Source organism: Myotis brandtii, unplaced genomic scaffold (assembly GCF_000412655.1).
Source record: "Myotis brandtii unplaced genomic scaffold, ASM41265v1 scaffold382, whole genome shotgun sequence".
NCBI classification, from domain to species: domain Eukaryota; kingdom Metazoa; phylum Chordata; class Mammalia; order Chiroptera; family Vespertilionidae; genus Myotis; species Myotis brandtii.
Window position 1 is genome coordinate 1,050,957 of NW_005364671.1, and position 15,539 is coordinate 1,066,495.

The 15,539-nt window shown below is 52.9% G+C and overlaps 1 protein-coding gene across 5 annotated transcripts in view; it reads left to right on the forward strand.

Annotated features, from left to right (window-relative positions):
* Positions 1-15,539, forward strand: part of TTC39A (tetratricopeptide repeat domain 39A) — a 43,477-nt gene that overhangs the window by 18,226 nt on the left and 9,712 nt on the right. For 3 of the 5 annotated variants that reach the window (XM_005872494.2, XM_005872495.2, XM_014544804.1), the window contains exons 6-13: positions 1,063-1,127; positions 2,963-3,062; positions 4,261-4,326; positions 6,363-6,471; positions 6,990-7,057; positions 7,138-7,197; positions 7,992-8,153; positions 13,302-13,393. In XM_005872494.2, coding sequence (XP_005872556.1) covers positions 1,063-1,127; positions 2,963-3,062; positions 4,261-4,326; positions 6,363-6,471; positions 6,990-7,057; positions 7,138-7,197; positions 7,992-8,153; positions 13,302-13,393 — 722 coding nt within the window. Of the gene's footprint in view, positions 1-1,062; positions 1,128-2,962; positions 3,063-4,260; positions 4,327-6,362; positions 6,472-6,989; positions 7,058-7,137; positions 7,198-7,991; positions 8,154-10,129; positions 10,679-13,301; positions 13,394-14,566; positions 15,048-15,539 lie in introns of those variants that run through there. The other 2 variants (XM_014544805.1, XM_014544806.1) reach the window with 2 other exon arrangements.

A 15,539-nucleotide genomic window follows, 5' to 3' on the forward strand; every position in this document is an offset into this window, starting at 1 on the left:
AAAAAAAAAAAAAACCCCCAACCCCCCCCCCCCCCCCCGACCCAAACTGGAGAACACAACATTGCTAGCAAGTCTCTTCCCCTCTGGGCCCCTCCCACCCTGTGCCCTGCCTCCCTCCACAGGGGGGAAACACTAGCTAGAGTTTTATGTTAATCACTCCCCATCCTATTTTTAAAAAATAGCCTTTTCATCTTCCAGTTCATGTCTGAACAGCATATTATGTTTTAGTTGGCGTCAAGCTTCGTAAGGCCTCAAGCTGTGTGGGACTTGCTTCCTTCACCCAATCCTGTGGCTGTGTGATGTTCTTTCTGTGAATACACCAGTTTGTTTATTCATTCTCCTGCCGAAGGGGATTTGGGTTGTTTCTGGTTCTTGGCCGCCATGAGCAGCGGGGCTGTAAACATTCTCGAAGTTGACTTCCACACCCCATGTTCATCCATTTCTCCTGGGCGTACACCCAGGAGTGGAACTGCTGGGTGGGCTGTAGGTATTAGTGCTCTAAATTACAGATGTGATAAATACCAGCTTGTAAAAAACACAAACAAACCAAAAATGAGCGCCCCTCTTCCTTTCCCACATTCCTCCACGGAGAGGAGGCCGTGGGAACCATGGGGAGAGTCTCCCAGAACAAAGGGGGCATATTGGAGGTCTTGTTTGGTAAGCAAGACCTCATCTCAAGTCCCAAGGGCAGGGAGACCTGGTTTGGCTGACCTCTGACCCCCTCCCTCTAGGGCAGTGGTTCTCGACCTTCTGGCCCTTTAAATACAGTTCCTCATGTTGTGACCCAACCATAAAATTATTTTCGTTGCTACTTCATAACTGTAATGTTGCTACTGTTATGAATCGTAATGTAAATATCTGATATGCAGGATGGTCTTAGGTGACCCCTGTGAAAGGGTCGTTCGACCGCCAAAGGGGTCGTGACTCACAGGTGGAGAACCGCTTCTCTAGGGCCCCTCATAGAGCTGGACCTAGAGAGGGGAAGGCAGGGCTCAGAGTCATGTATGATCTTTCTCTGGCTACCCACCCGGGCCCAGCTCTTAGCATCTCTCCCTCCTGCAGGATGAGAACATGGTGAGCTTCATCAAGGGCGGCATCAAAGTTCGAAACAGCTACCAGACTTACAAGTGAGTGGGGCTGGCGGGGTCCTGGGGCACAGCATCTGCTACTCTGTGCCTCTCAGGCTGCTCTGTGGGAGGCGGAGGGCACTGGCTGGAGGCAGGATGCCTAGAATGCTGTGTGACCCCGGGCAGGTTTCTGCACCCTCTGGACCTCAGTCTTCTGGAATATTAGTCCCCTGGTTTTCCTGGGTGTGTCTGTTGGTTCCCCTGACTGCTTACTCTGTGCCTGACCTTGAACTAGGCACTTAAAACACAGATTCTGAACAAACAGCTTGGTATGGTGGGGGCAGGAGGAAAGACAGTAATTTTGAGAATAGCAGCAGAACTTCTACACACCCAGATGCCCCTTTCCCCACAAAGCCTTCCTGACCTCTCCAGTCCACAGGGATGGTGCCCACATCCCCCCTAAGATGGAAGCAACCGCCCGAGGGCCAGGTCATTTCTGTGCCATCTCAGCATTGGGCAAGGCAGAGGCCATGTTTATGGATGAAAGAATGAAGACTCAAAACAGCACTTTTACCTAACATGGTATTACAAACATCTATAATGCCCAAATCCAAAGAGCTCTGGAAGCTCATTCCCCCACCCCCAAGTTTGGCGTTAACAATCATTTTCCATGAAAAGCTTCCTTGAATTGACTTGAGACTATTTATCATCTCTATTGCTCCCATTTAATGTGACCATTTCCCAGCAGAGAGTTGGAGTGTGACTGCAAGGTATTGCTGGGTGTAACACACCATGGGTATGTGGGCACCCCACCCATGGTGGGTCTGTGCTGGAATTGTGTGAGGGAAAGCAGACGAGCATTCTGGCTCCTCCAGCCTCCCCACCAGCTGCCAGCGTGATGTCTCCAAAGCACAAGCCTTGTCAGGCCACCCCCTGCCAAGTTCCGAGGTTCCTCTCGCCTTAGAATAAGGTCCTGGGTCATGGCCAACCTCATTCCTATCTCACGGCCTTTGGACATGCTGTTCTCACTGCCAGAAACACTCTTTCCGTGCCAGGCTCATCCCTCCTCATCCCTTAGTTTTCAGCTCAAATGTCAGCTCCTTAGGGAAGCCCTCCCTGAAGCCCAGACTGTGTCAAGCCCCAAGGTTGTCCTTTGAAGCCGTCCTTACTGTCACAGGTCCCCTGGGGGTCTGTCCCCCGAGTGGGAGACTTGGGAGGGCAGCAGCTTGGTGGCTCCCTGCTGTCCCTCAGTGCCTGGCGCAGAGAGGCCTCCGCCAGTGTCTGCTGATTAAAAGCCTTCAAGATGCCTAAGGCAGGGAAGAAGGCAGGTGCACCTTGAAAGCTTCTGTGCTGCCCCAGGCCGGCTGTGATATGGGCTTTGCACAGTTGGTGGCTGGAGAAAGAGCTGGATTCTAACCAGGAGACTCCAGGAAGAGGGGGTGTTGGAGTTAGCCCAGTGGTTCTCAACTGGGGGTTAATTCCCCCCCATGAGACATTTTGTTTGTCACAACTGGCATCTAGTGGGTGGAAACCAGGGATGCTGCTAAATATCCTACGATGCACGGGACAGCTCCCTCACCCCCCAAAAAAGAATGATTCAGTCTAAAATTCCAGTAGTGCTGAGGTTGAGAAAGTGTTTTAGACAAAATGCAGAGCACAAGCAACTGCCTAGGTATTGGACAAGGCAGGCGCGCTATGGCTGATATGGCTGACATTTAGGGGTGAGGAGTGTGATATTACGGAGGGAGAGGTGGTTGGAAATACCAGCTTGCTGGATTGCTGGAGCTGTTATAACTCTACTGCCGAGAGTTCTGAGGTCAGCTGGGAATGGGGCATTGTTAGGCGCAGCTGGGGGGAGACCCAGCCCCCAATATGTGCTTTGCTTCCCTCTGCAGGGAGCTGGACAGCCTCGTGCAGTCCTCACAATACAGCAAGGGGGAGAACCACAGGCACTTCGAAGGAGGCGTGAAGCTTGGTGTGGGTGCCTTCAACCTGGTGAGTGGGAGTGCCCCTGCCCATGTCCAGTGTCTGGGCTCAAAATTAATCTCCTCTGCACATCCCGCCGCACACACATGGTCTTTGCTGGGCTCCTGGCTCTGTGCCAACCCTGGCCCCAGCGGTGAAGCTGACCTTTGCAGCCTGGGGGGTGCCCAGCTTGGGTGGGGGTGGAGTGGGTGCTGGCACTGGCTCCAGAGTCCCTTTTGTGCATTTCTTCCCAGGTCAAGTTGAAAGCTTAAAATCTACTGTAGTGGCAGTATTTATAGCACCAGAAATGGACAAACAGTAAACCAGGGCCTTTTCAGCCCTGGAGGCTGATGATTAAACATGGACCAATGGCAGGGAAGGGGACAGGCCCGGAAACAGCTGATGACCCACAGGGACTGGAGAGCCAAACTCCTTCCTGGGGGAGTTGGGGAAGGTTTCATGGAGGGGGTGGTATTTGAGCTGGATCTTGAACCACCCATAGGTGGGGGAAGTTTTCTAGGCAGGGAAGGGCATCCTAGGCTGAAGGAACAGTAGGAATTAGCAGGGAGGCTCAGAAAAGCCACGCCTGCACCTGGGAGGAGCATGTGAGTGTGTGTGTGTGTGTGATATGGGGTAGTGGGTAGGGGGTGGGAGCAGCTCTCTCCACTTCAGGCAAAGCCTGTTCTAAGAGCAGGCCTTGGGGCAGGGGTCCCGGCCCCACTCCGAGTTCCAGTTTCCTCATATGTAAAATGGGAGCTGGGATCCTGGACCAAGAGCTGAGAAACACAGCTGCAAAGTGCAGTGGATGCTTTAGCAGGTTATAGCCGGGCCGTCCTGGCTTCAAGGACTGCCTCCACCTCTGATGAGCTTTGGGGCCTTGGACAGGTCCTGTCACTGACCTGTGCCTCAGTGTCCCCATCTGTCAAAAGGGTCAATGAGCCCTCTATGCTGGGCTGTTCTGAGGATCAAATGCAGTGAGAGCCCCTGGTCCAAAGTAGGGGTTCAGTATAGTAACGACAATAGCTGACTAACAAGTGGAGGTCCCTTCTATGGGCTTTACATGGATTAATTTGATCCATCTGCACAGCACCCCCATGAGGTAAGGGCTATTATTATTCCCATTTTACAAATGAGAAATGGAGGCAGAGAGAGGAGATATAACTTGCCCAAGGTGACTCAGCTGGGAGCAGCTGCCCCTGCACGTGCCCACCTGCTTCTGTTCCTGCAGACGCTGTCCATGCTTCCTACTAGGATCCTGAGGCTGCTGGAGTTCGTGGGGTTTTCAGGAAACAAGGTAACTGCCTGCTTTCTGGGACCCTAGACCCCCTCAGCTCCAGGACTGGAACTCAGCTAGATGAGAGGCGGCTGAGGGGCTGTGGGGCCGAGGGGCCAGTTCTGGCTCAGCCCCCCTCGGTATGGGTTCCCTAGACAAGGCCCAGACCTCTCTGGGCTTCAGTCTACACTCCAGTCAAGTGGGGCCATGAGCCCTGCCTGGTCCCCTCACAGGGTGGAGGCTCTGGGGCTAGGGTGGCTGTGAAAGGCAGCTCTGTGCAGAGGCCTGGGGCTTGTTTCCTGATCCTGACAGGTGAAGAGCTAGAGCAAGTCCTTTCCTCTGGACTATCTTCTGGTCTGGGACATGCCCAAGAGAAGTCCTATTAAGCATTAGGCCTTGAGGGGGGAAACCAGACTCACTTTACTGAGGGCAGGAACCTGAGTACCCAGGTAGCAGATCAAGGAGGGCTCCCTGGTGGAGGAGGCTTTGTGTGAGGGAAGGAGCTTGGCCTAGAAGGCATGCCCTTCTCCCTGTGACATTGAGCCTCTTTTCAGTAAAACCAGGGCTTTTTAAAAACCAGGTCAGTGCCTGACCTGGTTTGGCTCAGTGGATAGAGCGTCAGCCTGCAAACTAAAGGGTTCTGGGTTTGATTCTGGTCAAGGGCACATGCCCGGGTTGCAGGCTCAATCCCCAGTAGGGTGTGTGCAGGAGGCAGCCAATCAATGATTCTCCCTCATCATTGATGTTTCTATCTCTGTTTCCCTCTCCCTTCCTCTCTGAAATCAATAAAAATATTTAAAAATAAAAATAAAATAAAATAAATAAATAAACCAGGTCAGTGTTTCTCAAATTTGAACTTTTTCTAGCCCTTGCTGATTTTTGCCATGTGCACAGACCTCTATATTATTAGTTACATATTATTTTTCTGAAAAATGGCTCATAAGTTTTATTTAAATTTATTTAAAGTAAATATGCTACACAGAACACAATCATAACAGTAAATACTATGAGGACCAAACAATCTTACGAAAACCCAGTCTCTGCCAATGCCGTTCCCTCCGTGAGGAAGGGAGCTCAGAGCCAGAGCGATGTTGAACAGGCCCAGCATGGAGCCCAGGCGTTCTCCTGGGCACTGTCAGGCGGACAGATGGAGAACTGAGATGGGAAGGCCTCCCTTGGGACCCCCTGCTTCCTCAGGCCTGTCCGCGGACCTCGAAAATGGTCGCCACATGAGGTCCATGCCCCGGGCGGGAAAACACTGGTGGGAGGCTCTGAAAGTCCCTTTCAGTTTTGTTTTCTTAAGAAGGCCCTTGGGTCACAAGTAGGATTTCAGGATGATGCTGGGAGGGAAGAGCTTGAGAACGGCCGGCCGAAGCGCGCCGTGCGGCCTGCCTGGCCAGGAAGAGAGGCGGCGAGGCCAGAATGGAGGCACCAGCGCAGGCTCTGTCTTTATCCTGGAAGTAGGGGAGCCATGGAGGGTGTGAGGCAGGGGAGGCGGATTCTACACTAGCAGGCGCAGGAACATGGAGGACAGACTGAGGGGCAGAGTGCCGTCAGGGATGCGAGTGGGGTCTGGCTTCTGCTCCTCCCCAGCCAGGCTCTGGAGCCTCCTTCTCCAGGGAGCCTTCCCAGACCACAATCCTCATGGTCCCATCTGTGCCCTGAGCCTGTGGGTTAGGATTATCTGCCTCCTTGTCATTCCTCCTCCCCTTACCAGGCCTGGGGCTGCTCAGGGCCTCAGCACCTACCACCAGCCAAACAGGTGAAAAAGAGGAAGAATGGGCGGGGGGCTGTGGAGGAGGTGGGGACACCTACACCCGAGCCTCTGCTGTGGCCTTGGCAGCAGCGTGTGCTCCCGCAGGAAGGTGGCTGAGATTCCGAGAGGGACAGCCCCTTCCTCAGGGTGGCACAGCCTGGGAGCAGCTGACCTGGCCTCCTGGGTACGCCACCCTGCCCCCAGCTCCAGCAGCACCTCCAGGCCCCTGTCCCTCCGTGGGCCCCAGGGTGGGCTTGGGGAGCCCAGGCCTGCTGGCTTCAACCTGGCCTCTTGTCCCCAGGACTATGGGCTGCTGCAGCTGGCGGAGGGCGCCTCGGGGCACAGCTTCCGTGCAGTGCTCTGCGTCATGCTGCTGCTGTGCTACCACACCTTCCTCACCTTCGTGCTTGGTAGGAGTGCCCTTGGGGCCAGTGCAGGGCCTCTGGGGTGTGGTTGGCTCTGAGGGCAGGGGTCAAGAGGGTGAGGGGTTACACACCCTGACTGGGCCCCCGAGATTGGGGATGGGGCACTGAAACCACAAACAGCAGAGCCACCTCAACTGTCCTGGGGCCTGTTGACTACTCACTTCCTCATAGTTTGAGTAGGTCCCAACCTCAGTTTTCTCATCTGTGAAATGGGGATGCCCATGCCCACCTTGTAGAGGGTGTGAGGACACTGTAGGCAGCTCCTTGGGGTTCTGGGCACAGCCTTAGTGGGCATGGACTCGTAGTTATTGAGCCCTGTGATACGCTAGAGGCGACATCTGCACTATCTTATTTAAACCTCACATCACTCTAGAGATAGAGGAATATTATCCCCATTTCACAGAGGGGGCAACAGAGGCCTTGAGAAGCCCCTGGTGGGTTGCTGGGAGGATCACAGGAGCCCGTGGTGGCAGTGACATGTGTTGTACCCCCACCTCCTTCAGGCACCGGGAATGTCAACATCGAGGAGGCAGAGCAGCTCTTGAAGCCCTACCTGAAGCGATACCCTAAGGTGAGCTCCACCTCCTGCCAGACACCCCTGCCCACATGTGCCGCATGGGCCCACACAGACCCACACATGTGTCTTTGCAGGGCGCCATCTTCCTGTTCTTTGCAGGGCGGATTGAAGCCATCAAAGGCAATGTTGACGCCGTGAGTAATGGGGTCTCCCAGGCCAGCAGGAAGTCAGACGCACAGAGATATACTCAGGGACAAGGCCGGCTGGGAGGGGGGCCCAGAGAGAACCGACAGCAGAGCAGGGGTGGGAGAGGCACTTCTGAGGCAGTCTGGGGAGAAGAGGGTTCTGACAGGGAGATTAGGACGCAGCGCTCCTGGAGAGGGAGGTGCTGGTGTAAGGCAGGGACATGGGAAGACCCACTTACTCAGGGTGTGGGGACAGGCTGGACCTGGTGAATGCCAGGGGGTGAGGGCTCCATAGAAGGGAGGGAGCCATCGGAGGGGCTGCAGAGGGGAGGACCACAGTCGTGGCAGAGACCCCAGCACTAAGCCAAGGCCCAGGATGGACTCCGCAGTGTGGAGTCCTGGGATCTCCCGCTGCCCTGGCTGTGACTCCTCCGGCAGCAGGACAGATGCCCCAGATCCAGCTCACTCCGTAGGAGCTACGGAAACCTTTGGAGTTGGCTCTGAGGCACAGATACTATTACATTGCTTTAACGTTAACACTTTCCACTACCTGCTCTCCCTCCATGATAGCTCTATCCTGTCCTTTCACTTTGTGATGGAAAGACTAGAGCTCCAGAGAGAGGCAGGAACTGGGCCTGAGGCCGTGTGAGACTTGGGGGAATAATGACTGGAGGCCAGTCTCCTGCACAGCGGTGGACCATGTGCACTGGAGCAGGCTGGGCCTGCAGTGGAGTTGGGTGGGTGCAGAGGGTGGGCGGGCATGGCCGAGGAGCACTGGAAAGCCGACCAGCAGGTGCCCACAGGCCGTCCGGCGCTTCGAGGAGTGTTGTGAGGCCCAGCAGCACTGGAAGCAGTTCCACCACATGTGCTACTGGGAGCTGATGTGGTGCTTCACCTACAAGGGCCAGTGGAAGATGGCCTACTTCTACGCCGACCTGCTCAGCAAGGAGAACTCCTGGTCCAAGGTGGGCTCACATCAAGTGCTGGGGGGCACTGGGGGACCAACCCAGATTGGCCATGGGCCCCAGACCAAGGGCAAACTCCTAACTGAACACAGATGTCCCAGCTAGAATTTAAACAGAACCATAACTTCTAATAGGACTCAGGGTGGGAAGGAACGCAATGTCCCCAGGGTGGTGAGGAGCAGAGAAACGTCAGAACTGAAATGTGTCAGTCAGGAGTTTTAGTCACACGGGACAGGCACATGGCTAGCACTGCCTAGGTGAGAGCTGTCCAGTAGGACCTCTGCGCTGGTGGGAATGTTCTGTCCTGTACCATCCACACGGTAGCCACCGGCCACATGTGCACAGTGAGCACCTGAAATGTTCCTACTGCAACTGGGAAACCAGGTGTTTTCAATTTTATTTAACTTTAAATTTAAATTTAAAAACTCACATGGGCTAGTGGCCACTGTATTGGACTTTGCTGGTCTAGAACACAGAAGGCTTATTGGTTCATATAACAGAAAATTCTAGGCCAGTGATGGCGAACCTTTTGAGCTCAGTGTGTCAGCGTCTTGAAAAACCCTAACTTAACTCTGGTGTCGTGTCACATATAGAAATTTTTTGATATTTGCAACCATAGTAAAACAAAGATTTATATTTTTGATATTTATTTTATATATTTAAATGCCATTTAACAAAGAAAAATCAACCAAAAAAATGAGTTCGCGTGTCACCTCTGACACGCATGTCATAGGTTCGCCATCACTGCTCTAAGTAGTCCAACCCTCTAATCACATGATTGGCTCTCTGGAGACCGCCCGCCTCCTGAAGCAATCTATTGAAGGGCTATTTTCCTCCAGGGTCACTTCATTAGCATAAACTCAGGTTTGGACAACAGGGGCTCATTATGAAGTAAATGCCATTAACAAAGAAAAATCAACCAAAAAAATGAGTTCACGTGTCACCTCTGACACGCGTGTCATAGGTTCGCCATCACTGTTCTAGGCAAACTGACTTCAGGTAGGGCTGGATGCAGGAATTCAAATCGTGTCATCGGGGCTTAGTTTTTCTACCTGTACCGTGTTCTCTTCAATATATCTTTGTTGTACAGGCAGGTTCTCTCCATGTGACAGGCAGGGTGGCCCTGGGTTGCCTGCTGCCAACTCATGTCATCCCTTTGGTTTCAACCCAAGTCCCACAATACAGCCTCATTGGTCTGCATAGATTGCATGTCAATGCCTGGAAACAGAGGGTGGGAAGACTGATGGACGGGGAGCAGAAGAGAGGTGGTTACAGAAGAAAAATGGTGTGATGTCCCCAAAAGAAGCATTTGGGGGATTAAAACGATGTCTGTAGGCAAAACAAAGCAAAATAGGTGCCCACCATAGGTGAAAACATAATATCAAGTTAAGTGGTGAAATAAGCATTAGCCATTATTACCATAGTAATGCTAGCACAGAATTCTGAACAGAGAGTTTTAGAATCATCATCAGCATCAGAATCTGGCATTGGTAAATACTTAGCATATATGTCTCAATGCCTTTAAGTCCCTATTTCTCATCCCTCCCCACCTCTGCATGGAAGTCCTTCTTCAGTACCCCTGCCTGGGGACCAAATGAAAGGGAATTCCCTGGGTCTGGGAAAGGTGGGGCTGGGGAAGGGGCAGGGTGTCACTGAGCTCTCACCATGTGCCCAGCGCTTGCCATTTCCTCTACACCACACCCAACAAGGCAGAAGTTATCTCCGTTGGGCACACCAGGGCTGCTGTGGCTAAGAGGGTGTGTGACTTTCCTGGCTCACACAGCTGTTGGTGACAGACTGGGTTTGAAGCCAGTTCTGTGAGACTCAAAGGCCTCTGCTTTTCCCTTGTCCCTCAAGTCTCCAGAGGAGGCCCAGGTTGCCCGGCTGCTAGAGGTGCTTCCTCAAGCCCAGCCCTATGGGCCCAGCATTCATTCCTCATCACTTCCCACTCCCAGTAAGAGCACAGACTCTAGGAACCTTTTGAACAGGTGACCTAGAAGCCTTCCTGTGGAGTAAACTGGACAGCTGAGTCTGCCTACACAGGGAAGGGGGGGTGCGGGTGGGGGTGCACACAGCTGCTGTGAGCAGCAGAGGGAGGCCCAGGCCTCCCAGGTGTCAGGAAGTCTAGCTGGGTCAGCTCGGTATCCAGCTGTGTGACTTTGGGGTGGTCAGCCCCCACACTCTGTCGTGTTTTCCTCAGAAGGGTTTCCTGTGAAAGTGGGGGTCGTAGCACCCTCAGTTCTGGGACCTCATTCATTCCTACTCTCCAGCCCTTGGCCACCACAGAGTCCCCCAACTCAGCTTTAGGGATTTGGTTGTGGCATCCCTCTCTGCCCTGTGGAGCCTTCGTTTCCCTCAGCCAGAAACTAGGTGGTGACAACTGCACGCCGTGCAGCAATGAGGGAAACGGGAGCTCAGAGGCAGCCCTGGGAAGCCAGCCACCCAGCCACAAAGACAGGGGAGGCCTCTGGAAGAGGAGACATCTGAGCTGATTTTGAAGGAGGAGGAATTAGAGTGGAAGTGGAGTAAGTAAAGGACACCCCAAGTCAAGAGAACGAAGGTCAAAGGCTGGAAGTCAGGGTGCTGCTAAGGGGCTCAGTGTCCCCAGGTGAAGGGTTGTGGGTAGAAGTGCAGGGGATTATGGAGAAACTATCCCCATTAAGCCACTGGCTATAGCTGCTGCTTCTTTTTTTTTAATCCTCACCCGAGGATCTTTTTTCCATTGATTTTTAGTGAGAGTAGCAGGAAGGAGGAGTGGGGGAGAGAGAGAAGAAACACTGATGTGAGAATGACACATCGATTGGTTGCCTCCCACACATGCCCCTACTGGGGTGGGGATCGAGCCTGCAACCCAGGTTTGAGAATCAAACCCATGAGTCTTTGGTCTAGGGGTTGGTGCTCTAACCACTGAGAACACCGGCCAGGGCTGCTGGAGCTTCTTGAAGACAAGGGCTGACTGCACAGACCCTGGTAGAGTAATACAGAAACTACAGGGATCAGGGAAAACAGATTCCGGTAGTTTCTGTATTAAGGAACTGGGGAGACAGAACTCCCATCAGAGGAGGTGGCTGCTGTTTTCCGTCAATGTTCCCCATGTATCCCTTAATAACTTGATGTCCACGGGTGTCACATCCACCCTATCTCCTGGTGACTCAAGGTGGGTGAGCTGACTCGGGGGAGTAGAAGCCTCTTAGAGGAAGCCAACGGATAAGCCTGGCAGAGAAGGAACAATGACATCTTAGGCAGAGGAAAGGCACAGGCAAAGGCCTGGGGTGAGTTTAAGGGGTGATGGGGAATAATTGGCAGAAGAGGAGCCAGAAGAGCAGGTCAGGGAGGGCCCCGAGTGGCTGTTCAGGCTTTAGTATGACAGTGAAGGAACCCTTGATGCTGTGGTTTAGATTTGGGCTTTAAGAACTCCCTCCTGTGGTTGCTGGGCACCGCCACCTGAAGCTGAGTGCCTTTGATGTATTCTGGCAACGGCCCAGAGGCCAGTGTGGTTAGAATGATGTGAGGGAGGGGGACACAGTGGGAGATGAAATTGGAGAGGAAACTGGGGGAGACTGGATGGGGCCTTGCAGGCCAAGAGAGGGGGTTTGGGTTTTATCCTGTGTGATGGGATATCACAAGAACATTTCAAGGACGGGCTGATGTAATTTGACATAAAAAGATCTGACTGGCATGGTGTGGGGAATGGCTTGCAGGGGGTAGGAGGGGGTGCAGGAAGATGGGTTAGAAGACACCATGTAAACTAGGACAATAGAAAGACATCTCTGGTGGCCTGGAGCAGGGAGCAGTGTGGAGGCTGGTGCAGTAATTGAGGTGAATGATAGCTCAAGGCCAGTGGGATGCAAGAGCTAGAGGGAAGGTAAAATCATGAAGACTTAGTGACTCAGTGCTAGCCAGGATGGGGAAGAGGGAAAAGGCAAGGATGACACCAGGGAGTTGAAGATGGGATGGGCAACAGCTTTCAGTGAGGGGTGATTCTTCTCACCACACCCCACAAAACAGTTTTTCTGCATTTTGTGAAGGGCAGACTAAGGTGCCGAGGTCAGCGTAGAACTAGGAGTAGCCCTGGGCTTCAGCATGGGTGGGGCTGCCAGGTGGAGCTGCTTTCCGCCTTCTCCAGAGACTAGGCTCCAGGATGTCCTGCTCCGGTTCCTCCTCCACCCAGTACACTTCTTTCTGGGCTAATGGCAGGTGGGCAGGTAGTTCCTTGGCAGCAGCTGGGGTAGCAGGAGCTGTGGTTCAGGGCTCAGCCACTGGAGGGCAGCACAGAGCCAGGCTCCTCTGGCACTGGACTTAGGGGGAAGGGGTGCAGCTTTCAGGATCCCTGGGCGGAGGAAGGGGGTTCTGCACAGCCGCCCCTTTCCTGTCAGGAGTGACTGTGGATCCAGTGGACAAGGCTCTTAAAGCCACACAAAGCTGGGGTCACTCCCAGCTCTGCCCCAAGCAGCTTTGAGGTCCCAGGAAGCAGAGGGTGCCTATCCTGGCATTGTCTTTGGGATCACGTGAGGTGATGTATGTAGAGCACCTAGCACACAGTAGGCAGTTCCACCAGTTCAGATAGCCGTGGCCCCGGGTCCTGCTCACTCTTCTGGCCTCACACCGCATTTATGCATCCCATACTTTATGCTACCTATCTGTATCTTGGTTATACACAGGCTCTGCTCAGCTGTTTCCCTTGCCTGGGAAGTCCATCCTCAGGGTCTCTGTGAATCTTCCTGTTGGCCTGCAGGGGCCCACTCAGAAGTAATTGCTTCCCAGAAGCCCTTGCTGCCCGGCCTGCGTATCTCCATCCTAGCCTCAGCACTGCCTGTGCGTCCACTGGTTGCTTGAGTCGCTTTCTCTATTGCTTCAGAGTGGAGAGGGTGGCAGCTGCTTTCATATGGGCCCGTCCTGGATTTAACCCCCAGCTCCAGTTCTCAAGCTGCTTCAGCTCCCTCAGTTTCTCCTCTGGGCCTGGGGATGATGTTAGCTCCTATGCTGGGCCAAATGAGGTATCTGTGCCAAATGAACTGCCACGTGGGTTGTGGCTTCCTCAGCTGTTTCCAAGGTCAGAGTAAGATGTGGTCTGCAGCTCCACAAGCCTCCACAGCTGTTCTGGGAAGGTGGGCTCCTCACACCTGACTCTTGCCCTGCCTCTCACAGGCCACCTACATCTACATGAAGGCTGCCTACCTCAGCATGTTTGGGAAGGACGACTACAAGCCGTTTGGGGATGACGAAGTGGAGTTGTTTAGGTGAGTTCTACCATTGCACCCCCCATTGTAGGCTTCAGCCAGGGTCTATCCAGACACCCTGAGCTGACAGCATCCCTGGCCTGAGCGCCCGGACCCTCCCCCAGGATTGCCCCACATGCCCGCCATTCCCTTCTATCACCACCTCCTGCGGCTGCTTATTAGAGCCCTTTGAGTCTGTTCGAGGCTTTCTTTCACCAAAGTGGTTTTGTCAACATCCTTTCCACTGAGCCTCTTTCGTCAGGTCAGTAGGACACTGAGGTTGAGAGACGTACCCTTGGCTGAGTTAACCTGCTAACACTCAGAGAAGCACACAGAGAGCCAAAGAGTTGGATCAAATCCAGCCTTTGCCATTTATCTGTGTCACCTCAGACAATCTCAGCATCCATAAAATGGGACTAACCTCTGCCTTGCAGGGCTGTTTTGCAAATCAAATAGATAATATATTTAAATAGCCTGGTGTAGGGCCTGGAGCCACTAAAGGGTGGCTGTTTTTATTCTTACTTATAACTGCTGTGTTTGCTTTTTTAAAAAAATATATTTTATTGATTTTTTTACAGAGAGGAAGGGAGAGGGAGAGGGATAGCGAGTTAGAAACATCGATTCAGCTGCCTCTTGCACGCCCCCTATTGGGGATGTGCCCGCAACCCAGGTATATGCCCTTGACCGGAATCAAACCTGGGACCCTTGAGTCCGCAGGCCGACACTCTAGACACTCTATCCGCTGAGCCAAACCAGCTAGGGCTGCTGTGTTTGCTTTTTCTGCAAAGGGTCTGGAGCAGGGCTCAGCCTTGCAAGCTGAGAATGGGGAAGATAATTTTCCCCTCTATTCTTCTAGATTTGGGGCTGAAACCCTTCTCCTCCCCCCATAATAAAAGACAGATTAACAGGAGAAAAACAAACAGAAGTTAAATAACATGCATGCCTCCTATATATGTGGGGGAGGGAAACCCAGGAAAACTGATCAACTCACCAAAATGGCTGAATCCAGCACCTTAAATACCACCTTCAGCTGAACACTAAAGGTGTTGGGGGTGGGGAGCCAGTATGTGGGGTGACTAGAAAAGCACAGTAAACAAGGGTAAGGTTGTGATGCATAATTAAGTCATTTTCTTCTGCACTGATGAGCATCTTGAGATTTAGTCATCCCCCTCTTCCTGATAGAGAGGGAGGTGCCCTAACAGATGGGATCTCCCTTGTAAATAGAAATGTCTCTCACAAAAGGTAACTTCTAGGTTTTCAAGAGCTCTTCCTGTGTATGCTATTTCTTAAAAATAACCAGCCTAAAATAATCCTTATGCCAAAGAGGCATGTTGTGGGGTGACAATTCTGCTCTCCTTCATATCATTATCTCCATTTTAGAAAGGAGAAAACAGGCCCAGAGAAGTTTTGCTGTGAATAAGCAGGGGCGGTGTTTGGTGGGGAGCTCACAACTAGGTCCAGTTGTTTCCTGGGCGGCTCAGGCTTGAGGGTCACAGCCACACCCCGTGACTGTGGCAGAAATCAGAAGGTGGGATGGAGCTGGGTGGGTGAGGCCCCAGATGTGGAGGCTTGGCTTAGCTGCATACCACATTTTACTCTGCCCTTGGAAACAGCTGAGGAGGCCACAACTGCCTGTGGCAAGAGCTAATTAAAACTTCCAGATGTGCGGTCTTGGGCAAGTCCCTCCCTTTCTTGGGGGTTTTAGTCTCCCCTGTGAAATGGGGTCGGCCCCTCCGGAAATGGGGCCTGGGAGTGGAGAAGAGACAGCTAGAAGGCAGAACAGGCCTGGGCGTTTGTGTATATTCTCCTCTGCCTGCTGGTGTGAAGGAGCCCTTTGCCTACCCATAGGAAGTGGTCAGGTCTTGGGTCAAGGCCTGTGAAACAAGATGTAGGCTGTGAGTCCAACACTATCATAATATAGACCGGGAAACTGAGGCCCAGAGAGGTGCCAAGCAGACGCTTGGCAGTCTGGCGACTCTCAGTTCTCTGTTGCTTTTTCTCACCCTCCTCCACCCTCATCTCTCTCTTTTTTTTAAAAAATTAAATCTTTATTGTTCAGATTATTACAGTTGTTCCTCCTTTTTCCCCCCATGGCTCCCCTCCACCTGGTTCCCACCCAACCCCAGGCCCTTGCCACCCTATTGTCTGTGTCCATAGGGACTGCATA